Source organism: Drosophila novamexicana, unplaced genomic scaffold, assembly GCF_003285875.2.
Source record: "Drosophila novamexicana strain 15010-1031.04,08,12 unplaced genomic scaffold, DnovRS2.1 tig00000858-arrow-arrow-pilon, whole genome shotgun sequence".
Taxonomy (NCBI): Eukaryota; Metazoa; Arthropoda; class Insecta; order Diptera; family Drosophilidae; genus Drosophila; species Drosophila novamexicana.
Window position 1 is genome coordinate 623353 of NW_020824829.1, and position 13242 is coordinate 636594.

The 13242-nt window shown below is 43.1% G+C and overlaps 1 protein-coding gene across 2 annotated transcripts in view; it reads right to left on the reverse strand.

Moving 5' to 3' along the window:
* Positions 1-5612: 5612 nt before the first annotated feature.
* Positions 5613-13242, reverse strand: part of LOC115764508 (neurogenic protein mastermind) — a 63811-nt gene continuing 56181 nt past the window's right edge. For both annotated transcript variants that reach the window (XM_030707602.1, XM_030707603.1), the window contains exons 3-5: positions 8251-8518; positions 7026-8174; positions 5613-6963 (exon numbers count right to left, since the gene is read on the reverse strand). In XM_030707602.1, coding sequence (XP_030563462.1) covers positions 6266-6963; positions 7026-8174; positions 8251-8518 — 2115 coding nt within the window. In that variant the 3' untranslated portion in view covers positions 5613-6265. The remainder of the gene's footprint in view (positions 6964-7025; positions 8175-8250; positions 8519-13242) is intronic.

The window sequence follows — 13242 nt, forward strand, 5'->3', positions numbered from 1 at the left end:
TATTGAAATATTTTTAATCGAGCATTCGAAACATGTTTGCAATATTTAAGTAAAGTTCAATTTATATAAATCTTAAACATTAAGTTCTTAAAAATTGAAAACAAACTGAACCTATTACGAAAGACTCAGTTTGTTTTCGAGCTGCACAAGTGGAAATTGTCGCGATTGTTGTGGAAATGCTCAATCACAAATGTTTGCATTATGGTTATCCACAACAAATGCCCGTGACAAGCGTTAATCATTAGCCTAAGCATCGAGTGTCTAACTAGAAGCTAGAACTTTGTTTCAAGTGCATTTCAACTGCATTTCAATATCCATCCATCCATTCATCAATATTCACGCGTTCGAATGCACAAACCATTCAACACTCACATCTAATCTACAGTTTAGTGGTACTCTTTAGAGGAACAAAAGTAATAATAATAATAACAATAATAATGCTACTAAAAGAGTTTGAATTTGCGCATTTAGTCGAGTCGAGTCAAATGAAATACAGTAAACTATACTTAACTAAATCACTACAAGTAATTACCTAATTAACAATTAAACGCATTTTTAAAAAGCATATTTAATATAACTTATAACGAGCGGCAAAACTTTTGTAAGCGTACATTTTTGGTAGTAAAATTTACAGATTTTTACTTTTAACGCTCTTTTTGTATAATTGTTTTTTAGAGAGAATCTTTAACTTGCGCAAGTATTACAAAGTAAAATTGAAAGACACATAAAGATAACATAATTCAAATATAACGATATAACGATAATACTATTGAAATTGAAAGAGGTTCTCAAGTATTTGCAGGCACTTGCCGCAAATGATTGTTAAGGACTCATGAAAATACAGAAATGCGTATTCACAAGTAACAATTATTATGACTAAGGCTGATTTTATTGCATAATAGTACGTGCAACATGCAACGTGCAACATTTAACATTGATTACTAGTAATTAATCACATTTAAAAACTCAACTAATGCAACAAACAGGCAACAGGCAAAGGCATTTACACTGTTTAAACAAAACCCGTTAAATGAAAGTGTCGCAAATAATTTATAACTAATAATAATAATAAGCTAAATATTTAAACATTTAGTATTGGCAGGCCGCACCTTTGCACTAGCATCTAAGTGTTGAAAAGTTATTAATCATAGCCCCACACATACATACATACATACATGCATTCACACACACACGAATACACACGCGAATATACATGAACATTGGCAAAGCTAAACTCTAATTAGACTTAGCACACTATTTAGTTCCCGCAATAGTTTCTAATTATTTGTAAATCATTTTTAGTTCAGCACCTGCCCCCCAGCCAACCTCCTTTTAGCCCTCTAATTTTAGCCAAGCTTGTTTTATGTTTAAGTTAACTGCGTGGATATATCCATGTCGAGTTGTCATGCACGTCCTACCTATCAGAACTATACCATATACTATAAAACACACACACATACATATAGATCGGGTACATGCAAAGTAAGCGAGTATGATAAATATGCTATACACATTTATAATGTTAAACAATTGAAGCACACATACATACACACACACATTGAATGTATTTACAATTGTGGAATATAATTATATTAAGTCATAAAATATGCAATTATGTATTATGAACATGCGTATAAAGAAATCAATAAATATGAATGAAAATTATATCAACGGGATGCTTATATGATTTTTGCATGGAATTGATCCTTACGAACCTAATCTATGCTAGAATGTCCTTTTCACAAAAATATCTATAACTTACCGAAATCCTTGCGGATTTGCAATGGACTTGGTGCGTTAGGATTGCAATCAGTAAATCTATCGAACTGCATAAAAACATAAAGGGGTCATCTACGGATCAATGATCCTTTTTCTTCGGCTATATCTTTTCAGATCCTGATGAGTCAGGTGCTAAGCGATGTGTATGAAGCAGGATATTCAACTGTCCAAAGGACATCTATTGCGTCCTCGTAGTTTCCGAGACATTTCCACGATTAAAATTTGACAAGTCCTGGATCCTTAGATAACCCCCTACTGTCTTGATGCAGTTTTCTGCAGTTCGTCCTTGCAATCCTAAAACACCAAGTCCATTGGAAATCCGCAAGGATATGGCCGAGTTATGGCTATTTGTATGAAAAGATAACCATATTTTTAGCTATAGCTCGGCCACATCCTTAATGATATCAAAAGGATATACCTTTTTAAAATCGTGAAGATCAGTATTGTCGATTGGCATTCAAGGATTTCCAAGATTCGACAAAAAAATGTTCTTTCAGTATCGGCAAGGGGGTTAGTCAGAAAATCGAAAATTTCAGGACTAACTTTGCCATTTGAAGACCTATCGGGCTGTGCTTTGGTCAGAAAATAGTCCTCGTCCTTCCATTTAAGAATATTCCACCCGAAGGACGATAGTCCTTCAAACAGCTGAGAAAAAATTGATTTGTTGTAATCAAAAATTAGGCCATAACTCGGCTATATCCTTGCGTGTCCTGATCCGTGTCAAAAACATTGTATTGAGCAGGTCTACCAACTGGCCAAAGGACATCCAAATCGTCCTTGTAGTTTCGGAGATAATAAGGATTTTGTGTCAATTGCCCATTTCCTTGCATTCGTCGCTGAAAAAATAACCAAGTCCAGGACTCTTAGATGTTGCCCTGCCGATAAAATCAATTGCATACCAGAAAGGGGCATCCGGAAGCTTTACATTACCTGCAGCTGCCAACAGCTGGCCGTTAAACCTAACAATTTTTGCCCCTTACAAAAAGAATTTTGCCAAATTATGGCTATGAATAGAATGTCCTTATTTGAAAAATAGGCATAATTCGTCAACTACAAGTACTATAAAAATTTGCTTTGGCCTACTTTTAGTCCTAATTCATACCAAATGTTTGACATAGGATTCATCAGGATACGCAAGGATATGACGGATCTATGAGACTTTATCTGCATACGCAATTGTACATTTTTCTTCTCACTTTAAAAGGTCTTTCGTCCTTTTTGTTGTATATTGCAGATTTTCCTTGTAGATTTTCGAAATGCGTTAGGATCGTTAGAACTAATTGCGCCAAATGGCATCAAAACAATAGGGGATCTTCTAAGAATGCATTACATGCCAACATTTTTGTCGTGGGGCGCAAGGAAACACAAAATCTTTCATATCTCGAAAATAAAAGCACGAATTTGGTGTCCTTTGGACAGTTTACAGTCATTTATGATCGTTTCGAAATATGAAAAATGATTTGTCTTTGATTCTTAAATGACCCCCTAATGTTTTAATACAGTTTCTCCCTGCATTACTAACACACCAAGTCCTTTGAAAACCCACAAGGATATGGCCAAGTTAAGGGTATTTATCAAAATGCAAAATATGCTCTAAGCAATAATTGTCATCCCCAAGAGTATGCAGCGTAATTAAACGTGAATTGCTTCTTTGTGTACCTTAAGAGTATGCCGTGCTCTTATAACAATAGAAAAGAATTAGTTACTTGGGTCGGCCCAAGAGTATGCAATTGCCGTGGCATTTTTCGTGAAATAAGAAGAAATTGTTGATTTATTTACAAAAGTAATATTTTACTATTTTATTTTGTTGCTTTTTGTTTTTGTTTTATCTGGTTTCTTTAATATTAAAAGAAAATCTACAAATGTTTGTATTTTTTTTTTTGTATGTTTGTTTTTTGGGGCCAACAATTCGTACGTGTTCGAGTTATTGACACATAAGTTCTGTTGCACATCCTGGAGGACAACAAAACGACAAACCGAAGACTTGTGCACCAAACATCTTTTGGCTAAATTATAAAAAAAGAAAAACAAAACAAAATGCTGCAAAAGGCCCTCAAATCGAATTCAAATCCAATTCGATTGTTGTATTTTTTTGTTTTTGTTTTTTGTTTTTTTTTTTTATAAATTATGAGCTAAAATTAATTTGCATTTGCATTTGCTTTTGTTTTTGTTTTTGTTTTTTGCTTTTGAAGTTTGCTTTTTGTAAATTGTTAAAGTTTTGGTTTGCCGCTGGCAGCTGTTTGCTTTTAATTGATATCGAGTTGTGTCTGGCTGTGTGTGTATATGTGTATATGTGTATATGTGTGTGTGTCTGTGTGTGTGTTTTACTTGCAACACTTGCAACTCGCTGCGCCTCGATTCGGTTGCAAGCTGCGCTGCTAATTTGTGTACTCATTTTTAATATATATATATATATATATCTGTACTCGTATATATATGTAATAATAATATGCCATATTGTATATAGTAATAATAATAATAATGTATATATATATATACTATATAATATATAATTTTCGTGGTTTTTAATTTTTTTCTTTTTTTTTGTAAACAAATTGGTTTCGTATAATTAATTACAAACTACAATTCGCGTATTTTTTTATAATAATAATTATTTAATAATAATTTTTGTTAGTTTTTGTTTTTGTTTTTGTTTTTGTTTGTTTGCGGCTTAAATACTTTGGGCTACGCGTTTGTTTTCTAGGCGTGTCTGTTTGTGTCTCTCTGTGTGTGTGTGTGTGTGCTCGATCAGCATTCAATCTAGGCATTATCTATGTACTCGCTTTATATATAGATATATATCTGGAAGTGTCTGTCGCAATTTCTATGGCCTCTGAGCTGAACTGAACCGATCTGAACTATTTAACTTATGGACTTATGGAATTGCGCTAATTTAATGTCGGTACAATAATTTCATAGCTGGAATCTCGGCGTATATCATTTCTTCATTTTTTTTTCTTATCATTTTGTCAAGTGGGCTGCTGTGGGCGTGGCATGGCATGACGTCACTTGGTAACGCGGCCACAAAACGCATTTAGCTAAAAATCTGTCTGCTGCTTAGAACTCTAATTCAATAAACGAATATATATTTGTATATATATATATATCGAGAAGTATATAATGTGTGTGAGTGTGTGTGTTTGTGTTTGTCTGGCTGTTGCATATATATATATATATATATATATATATATATATATATATATATATATATATATATATAAATTTATTTAACAAACTACTAATGTTTAGGGCTTTATGCACGCTTTTCACTACCAAAAAACTACGCGTAGTAATTAATTATAAGTTGTATAATATATGTATATATCTATATATACATACATATATGTATATATATATATAATTTGTTTTTTAAATATGTTTGTTGTTTGCGCTTAATTCGCATTGTTGCTCCGCGTTTGCTTTTTTGTTTGTAAAATCCATTTAAACTTAATTGTTACACAAAAATAATGTACAATAATAATAATAACTGTTTCTCCGCTTTTCCATTTTCTCTCTCTAGTAAATTTTCAATCAAATTTTCTTTCTGTTTGTGTGTGTATATGTGTGTGTGTGAGTGTTTTTGTGTGTAAGCAATTAAAATATCACCAATATTTTTGCTTTTTGCGTTTTTCCTTTGCTGTTGCACTTTTTACTCTTTTTTTTGTGTTTTTCTTTTGCTACTTTCGCATTTTTGTTTTAGTTAAAAAATTAAATTAAATTAAATACAATATAAAATGTACAATTTTTTATGTTATTTTTTTTGTTGTTGTTTTTCTGACGCATTTCTTAAAAAGTTTTCTTTTGTTGGTTCCATTTTCTTTCTTTCGTTTTTTTTTTATGTTTTTTTTTTCGCTTTTTGCTTAAGTAAAATGAAATGTTGGGCGGGCGAACTGGTCGCTGGGTGTGGCCAAATTGCATTAAGTACAAGTGCTTAAGTTCTGCGATTGACTGTGTGTGTGCGAGTGTGTGTGTGTGTGTGTAGGTGCGTTTTACTATTTTTTAAAAAATTTCTGAGGCTGCTCTCAAATGCTTTTGTCAAATTGTTTTCTTTTGTTTGTGCATATATATAGACAAATATATATAGATATATATTTGTAGAGTATGGAATGTTTGCGTACTGGCCGTTGCCGCTGCCACGCCCTAGCGCTCGCCCGCCTTGGACCGTTGCTGCCCCCTACAAAAGAAAGCGGGCAGCTCTAGCGGCTAATAATACAGTAAAGTCCCAAATTAGAGTACATCGAAACGAACTTAGCTTCTAAATACACACAATTAACAAACAGGGGGGCAGGGGTTGGTTGTGGGTGGGGGTGTGGGTTAATGGGGTATGGGGCATGGGCCATGGGGCAGGAAGGCAATAACAACAACAGGCAACAACAAAAAATATTCAAACAAAAACAGGCAACAATTGGTGGTGGTTAGGGTGGTGCTGGTGGTGGTGGTGACGGCGGCGTCTCTGGCTGGGCATCCTTGGTGGATACTCGCTGCTCTACTGCAAAATGTCCTGTATGTTAAAGTTGTCGTTGTCCAGCGAGTTGATCAGATCCTGCGTGGAGAAATTGCCGTCGGGCAGATTGTCGAGAAATTCGAGACACAAATCATTCGAGTTGGCCACCACCGAGTTGATCGTCTGGCTGATCGAACTGGCGCTAGCAATGGTTGCCGAGCTGCCGACCACGCCTACGCCCACACCGACACCAACACCGACGCCTACACCGCCCGCCTGGTTTGCACCATTATTGTTGCTGGGCCCGTTGCCGCCGGGTCCTCCGCTCTGGCTCTGCATCTGCAGCTGCAACTGTTGCTGCTGCTGGTGTGTTGTTGTCGTGCTGGTGCTCTGCACAAACTGTTGCTGCTGCATGGTAAGCTGTTGCTGCTGCTGGGTCTGGCTCATGTGAATGCTGGTCATCTGCATCTGGGTGGCCATCATGCCGCCGCCGCCGCCGGCAGCTGCGTTCTGTTGCTGCTGCAGCAGCTGCTGCATCTGCATATTGCCGCCGCCGCCGCCGCCGCCGCCACCGCCGGGTCCCATGTGTTGCTGCTGCTGCTGTCGCATCAGTTGCTGCTGCATTTGCGCGGGCGTCAGCTGCATCTGCGGTCCATTGGGGCCGGGCATCATGCCACCACCACCGCCGCCATTCGGTCCGTTGCCCGGCGCATTGGGCGCTCCATTGGGCATGAAGTTACCTGGAAAACAACACGATTAGTTGCAAAAATTAAGTTGTAAGACTCAGCTTAATCGACTTTACCGCCATTGAATCCACCGGGTCCTTGACGCATGGGTCCGCCTGGTCCAAAGCCCATCTGCTGCTGCTGCTGCGTCATCATCATGTGGCGCCATTCCTGCTGTGAGCCCATGGGCATGCCGTCGGGCGTGACCTGCACATTGGGCGGCCGCTGCTGCTGCTGCTGGCCGCCGCCACCGCCGCCCATGGGTCCGCCTGCGCCGCCGACGCCGCCACCGCCATACGGGCCGCCCATGCCGCCGCGTGGCCCGCCGCCCGCACCACCATGCTGCTGCATGTACATGGCAGCATGCTGAGGCCGCATCATGGGCCCGGATGGTGGAATCGGCTGCTGTGTCATGCGTCGCATGGCCGCCGCCTGGGCTGCGCTGTTTGGAAAGCGGCCGGCGCCGCCGCCGCCGCCAACACCGCCGCCCACGCCCACGCCAACGCCTCCGCCACCGCCACCGCCCACAGTCTGTTGCATCATCTGGGCCTGCATGAGCTGCGCCTTGGTGGCATTGTATTCCGGCGGCGGCGGACGTGCGCCGGCCATGTGCTGCTGCACCTGCTGCTGATGCTGCATGGCCTGGGCGCGCATCATTTGCTGCTGCTGCTGCAGGAACTTGGCCTGGCTGGCGGCTGGCACCGGGCCTCCCCCATTGCCGCCCATCATCATCTGGGCATTGGGCGCGCCGCCATTTGGATTCATTTGCATGGGATTCATGGGTACACCGCCGGGTCCGCCCATTTGCATGCCCGGCATGCCGCCCATGGGTCCGCCCAGTTGATTCATTGCACCATTGTTGGGTCCGCCGGCGCTGACTGGCACGCCGACAGAGGCGTTGCCGCTGCCCGCGCCCACCGGCACGCCGCCCGGCGTCTGTTGCTGCTGCTGCATCAGCGGCACATTGCCGCCGGGTCCGCCATTCGCATTGGCTGCGGCCTGCGCCTGGGCAGCTGCTGCCGCCGCTGCTGCTGCCGCTGCCTGCACCTGCGTTTGACGCTGGCGCATATTGGGCGGCACCTGCTGCTGCTGTTGCTGCTGAGCGGCGGCTGCCTGTTGCTGCTGTGCCGCAGCAGCAGCTGCTGCTGCCGCCGCCGCCTGTTGTTGCTGCTGCTGCGTGAAGTTCATGCTTTGGCTTTGGGAGAGCGAGAAGCCGTCGGAGGGTACTGTCAAATATAATTCAATTGATTCAAATTTAATGTGAGTGCACTTATTGGGTATTCATTTGCTTGCGCTGCTTACCATTTGAATTGTTCATGTTTTGATTTGGTTGCTGTTGCTGCTGCTGCGGACCATTCGGACCGCCCGCATTGGCGCCCGCGTTGCCGCCGTGCGGCTGCTGCTGGGGATTGGGGCCAGCGTTCCCTGGTTGTTGCTGCTGCTGCTGCTGCTGCTGTTGTTGTTGTTGCTGCGCGGCCTGCTGCTGACTGAAGAAGACGCCCTGCTGCGCGGCAACCGAAACATTGCTCTTCATGTCGCTGCTCAGGTGCAAATGCTGCCCAGCGGAGACCTGTGATGGAAAGAGAGGAGGAGAGAAGGAGTAGATTAATTAAAAGTCCAATTAATATTCAATATCAGTTTCGTTCAGTTTTAATTGAAGGCCCGACAATAGCAATTCGACAGATTACGTATACGCACTGTGCCTGTCAGTTGGCAGAGCGAAACGAAAACGTTCTCGACTCGGGAGTTATTAAAGTTATAGACACCAGATTTGGTATGCAGATTCTTGATTAATACACACAGCTTAAAAGTACTTTACCCAACAGAAACCCAACGCGAGGCGTTAGTTCAAGCCTTAAAGCGATTCATCGATAATATATATGTATATATATGTTCTCTTTCGTTTGCAGCCGTAAAGCACGAGCTCATCAAGTGATATTTGAGCGCCAATAGCTGTAGTTTATCTCTGCTAATTGCAATCAAGCTGTCTGGCTGCAGACTTCCTCTTTTGCCCCGGCCCTGTCCCTGCCCCGCTGTCCACTTTCCAATTTGCATCAGCTTTGGGCATCCTGCTGAATTTGACTGCCAGAGCCAAAGTCAAAGATTTTGAGGCTAATTCCCGGACAAGTCCTGGGCCAGGCGACGCATTTAAGACCTGGCCATCACCTACTCCGTTTACAGCTGTCAGCCTTTGCGTTGCGGCTGTCAACAGCAGCCATAAAGCTGGTAAGCGGGGGGCCTGTGGGCGGGCTTGTGCGGGGGCTGCGGCGCAGACATCAAGTCGGCTGCTGAAGCTTATTATCGCCACAACTGCATTCGCATCCGCATCAGTGTCGCATTCAATGGCTTCTGCTGCTGGCTAAGCTGCCAAATTCAAACACACTCACACACGCACACACATACTCGCACACACTCTGACAGACACACAGCAACAACATTGAGGCATAAATCTTTTGGCACTTTTCGAGTGTCTACTTTGGCGGGCAAAGGCATCTTCGGCTACAACTCGCTGTCCTCGCCCAGTTCATATTCATATTTGCAATTTATTTGTTATTGTAATGGAGGGCTACTTCCCAACCCAACCCCCCTCAGGCAATGGGGTTAAAAGGGGCAACTGCGCGGCGCATTTCAATGCCATGTGCCACAGCTCGTGTTGCCCCCAAATCATGTGTGTGTGGAGCTGGAGATGTACAGTGGAATCTCTGCTCACGAGAAGCGTCGCGTTGACAGAAAAACACGACACGCGCACATCTCTTGTTTGGTCGCATGCTAAGGAAATCGCTTGCCCCTGGCCAGGCACCTTGTTCTGGTATATACACAGGAGTCCGTGTCCTCGTCTGGGTCTGGGTCTGGGTCTGTGTCCGTGCCCGTGCCCGTGCCCGTGTCCTCGGCGTCGTCCTCGCTGTCGTCCTCGTCCTCATCATTGTCAACTCAATATTCGACTCGACGCGACGCATAGGCCAGCCAATAAATCTTGGCGACACGACTTCAGCGTCGCTTGTTGTTGCCTCGTGTGTTGCTTTTTTGGTGGCGCCCCAAAAAGCGCACTAAGCAACTTTGTGGCCTCTTTTGGCTGCTGCTGTCGTTGTTGTTGTAATTGCTTGTTGGTTTAATTTATTGCGTTTTTGTGGCTCACGCATATGCCTGCGTGTGCGTGCGTGTGTGTGTGTGTGCATGCGTGTGGCATAAAGTACACTGATTAAAAGTCATGGACTCGCTGAGCTAATTGAAGTTTAGTGCCAACAAGAACAACGGCAACAGCATTGGCCACGGTCGCTGCCCCAGCCGTTAAAACTCCCAGCACCAGCACCAGCACCTCCCCCTCTGTTACCCGCCCTACCCCCAGGCCGACATTTCATAAATCATTTGCATGCCACTGGCAAGGTGTGAAATGCGTCTGCAACACGACGTGTGGATGAGAATGTCTGAAATCTATGAGATACGCAGTGTTGCTTATTGCGTATACGCAACGTAGACTGAACAGAGATATGCCTCAAATATGTTGCCACATATCTGTATTCATATCCCAGCAGTAATTAAACAACGCAGACAAACATATGACAGTACTTGACGATATTTTCATAAAAAAAGTGACAAATAAATAACTTTAGAAACATATTTTATGTGTAATAAAAGAACTCTATTTTAGTTTATGCAATAGGTACATAGGATTAGAGGGGCATGGGTAAGCTCGCAAATGCCAAGTTTGATAAATGAACAAAGGGTTTACATAACCGGAATTGAATTTTGGACAAATGCGCCTTTGGCAAATATAATAAATAAATATATAATCATACACAGACAACATGAATAATTGCAAATGCATTCGCAGACACATATCGAGTGCATCCAAAGAATTCCCTTGGCTTATTGATAACAGGGTGAATATGTGATCGACTTAATCAGTGCTTGAACTGGTGAATGTCTGCACGCTTTTCTCATTTCAAATAATTGACTTTAAAGAGATCCTTTGTAAGGACTCAATAACTAAGTCATTGGGCAAACAAAGTGTAAGCACAGTCTTTTTACTAGCATACTTTGGGGCGCACCTGGTGTGAAAGGAAGGGGAGACGTGGCGAGTGGGAATGGGCTGCGGGTTGGTTGGCAACACGAACGACTTCATAAAACAAATCATTACAGCAGCTTTCATAAAAGGACAAACATGGCACTGTCGAAGGCGCAGGACCAGGCTTAAGCCATCCACCAGTGGCAGCAGCGGGAGCAGTTTCGGGGCAGCAGCGGGGGCAGTTGCGGGGGCAGGAGCAGCCAACGGGCAACGACTACATACATAAAATATCAATAAAAAAGTTTAAAGGTAACTGCGACGACTTGGCGCGAGTGTTGGCGACGAAACCACGACAGGAACAGCAGAAGAGGAAGCACCAGCAGCAGCAGAAGCACAAGAAGAAGCAGCAGGAGCTGTAGTCGTCCTCTCTTTGTAAGCCGTGCGCGTAAATCCTAAGCTATTACCCCAGCGCCGCCATATTGATTGCGCTGGAGACAAACCGGGCAGCCCACACACACGCACACACGCGCACACACATGTCACATACATACACACACACACACACACACACACACACCCACGCATGCCACACAGCAAGGACTCGTAAGCAGGAAATGCGCATTTGACAAGCCAAAAAGATTGCCGCATATGCCCTTCTGTCGCATCCCGCCCCGCCTCCGAATCCAAAGCTCGCCACCCCGCCAAGGGACTGATATTTGAGCAGAGGGCAACTTGAATGCTGCTTGGGTGGCCAGCTGGGAGGGGGGCTGCCTTGCATATAGACTTGACATATCATTGTCATCTGACTATGCCACAATGTGTGCTGCTGCTGGTGTATGAGTGAGTGTGCGTTGGGGTCGCTCTACTAAAAAGAAATGAAACTTCAACTCAGCCTCGGGGGCTGTTTCTTCTTATTGGCCCCCATACAGGCCATAAGTAGTTGAAAACTGAGAGCGCAACTGTACCACAAATCAACACAATAACAAAATGTGAGGCGAACTTGTTGCCCGGCACTTAAAATAATTGAAAAGGAATATATAGAAACTGAACTGTAAGCTACATGAGCCACATGTCAAAGCATAACAGCTGATGCTTTGACTTAAGTTAACAGCATGATAATAACTCAATGTGGCCTGACATATGTTAATCTTACTCTTAACTGCAGCAAAACAGTAACAACTGCCCATTAAGATAATGTTATGTTGATAAAACGAGTTGCATTGTTAGTTTCTGTTAATTTCTGTCAGTAACAGAACAAACTTTCAGATACAGCAGCTTATTAAGTGAAAGTGAACGTTTATTAAGTGAAAGCTTGCCATATGTTGTTTCAAATTTTACTTTATAAATTGACTGTGATTGACTGTGGAAATGTTTGCCATGTGTTTGCCATGAAATATGTTACTTAACATTAAGGTTTTACAGCTGCCCAATAACATAGCCTGTTAATGGCAGCAAATTAACATTCATATTTAAGGTTTCTAACGAGTAAATCGAGTTTGGGCGAATGTTTGTCGCTTTTTTCATTCATTGATCAATCGAGTTACATTTAAGCTGACAATATGTGCGACTCCCCCCGGCACCAGCTAAAGGACGAAGGATAATTGGAAGTAACTTCAAGTACGCGTACAGAAAGCAATCGAAACAACTGAAGCAACAGCCGCCCACTCATCGAATCATGCACTTGGCAGCGGCCCAGCGTAGAGTCAATGAAATTAGCAAAAGAACACGCCCCTACAACTTTCGCCCCCTCTCAAATGCTAAGGGAGGCGGTAGAGTGCCCAACGCGAAATGTCTGTGAGCCGCTTTTCTTGATATTTTCCCTTATTTGTTTTTTGTTTTTGGCACGGAAGCCAAAAAATCCAAATGAAGCCAAGAGAATGTGTCGTCCTGCCCAGGAGACGGCCCCATGAAGTGGGCATGTGTGGGGCGCAGGAAGGGCGCATGAGGAGGCAGAGGGGCCGCTGTCATTGGATATTTGTGTGACATAAACTAGCTACTCTCTTTTGCTCTGCCTTGCTCCTGCTCCTGCTTCTGGCTCGGCTGGAGGAGCACGCGATATTTAACGAATTTATGACAGCGTCTAACAGAGATAGAGAGAGGGAGTGGGGCAGAAATCTCATTTGACGAGGCGTTAAAGCGTAGCGAATTTGATTTTTAATTGGCAATGACAGCCAAATGAGGAGGCGATGCGCACAGTAATGTTATTAAGTATAAACTTTAAAGGCACTTATCGACTTATCAACGGGATTAAGATTAGGATTAGGAGAGCGGGAAATTATGTGACTGAA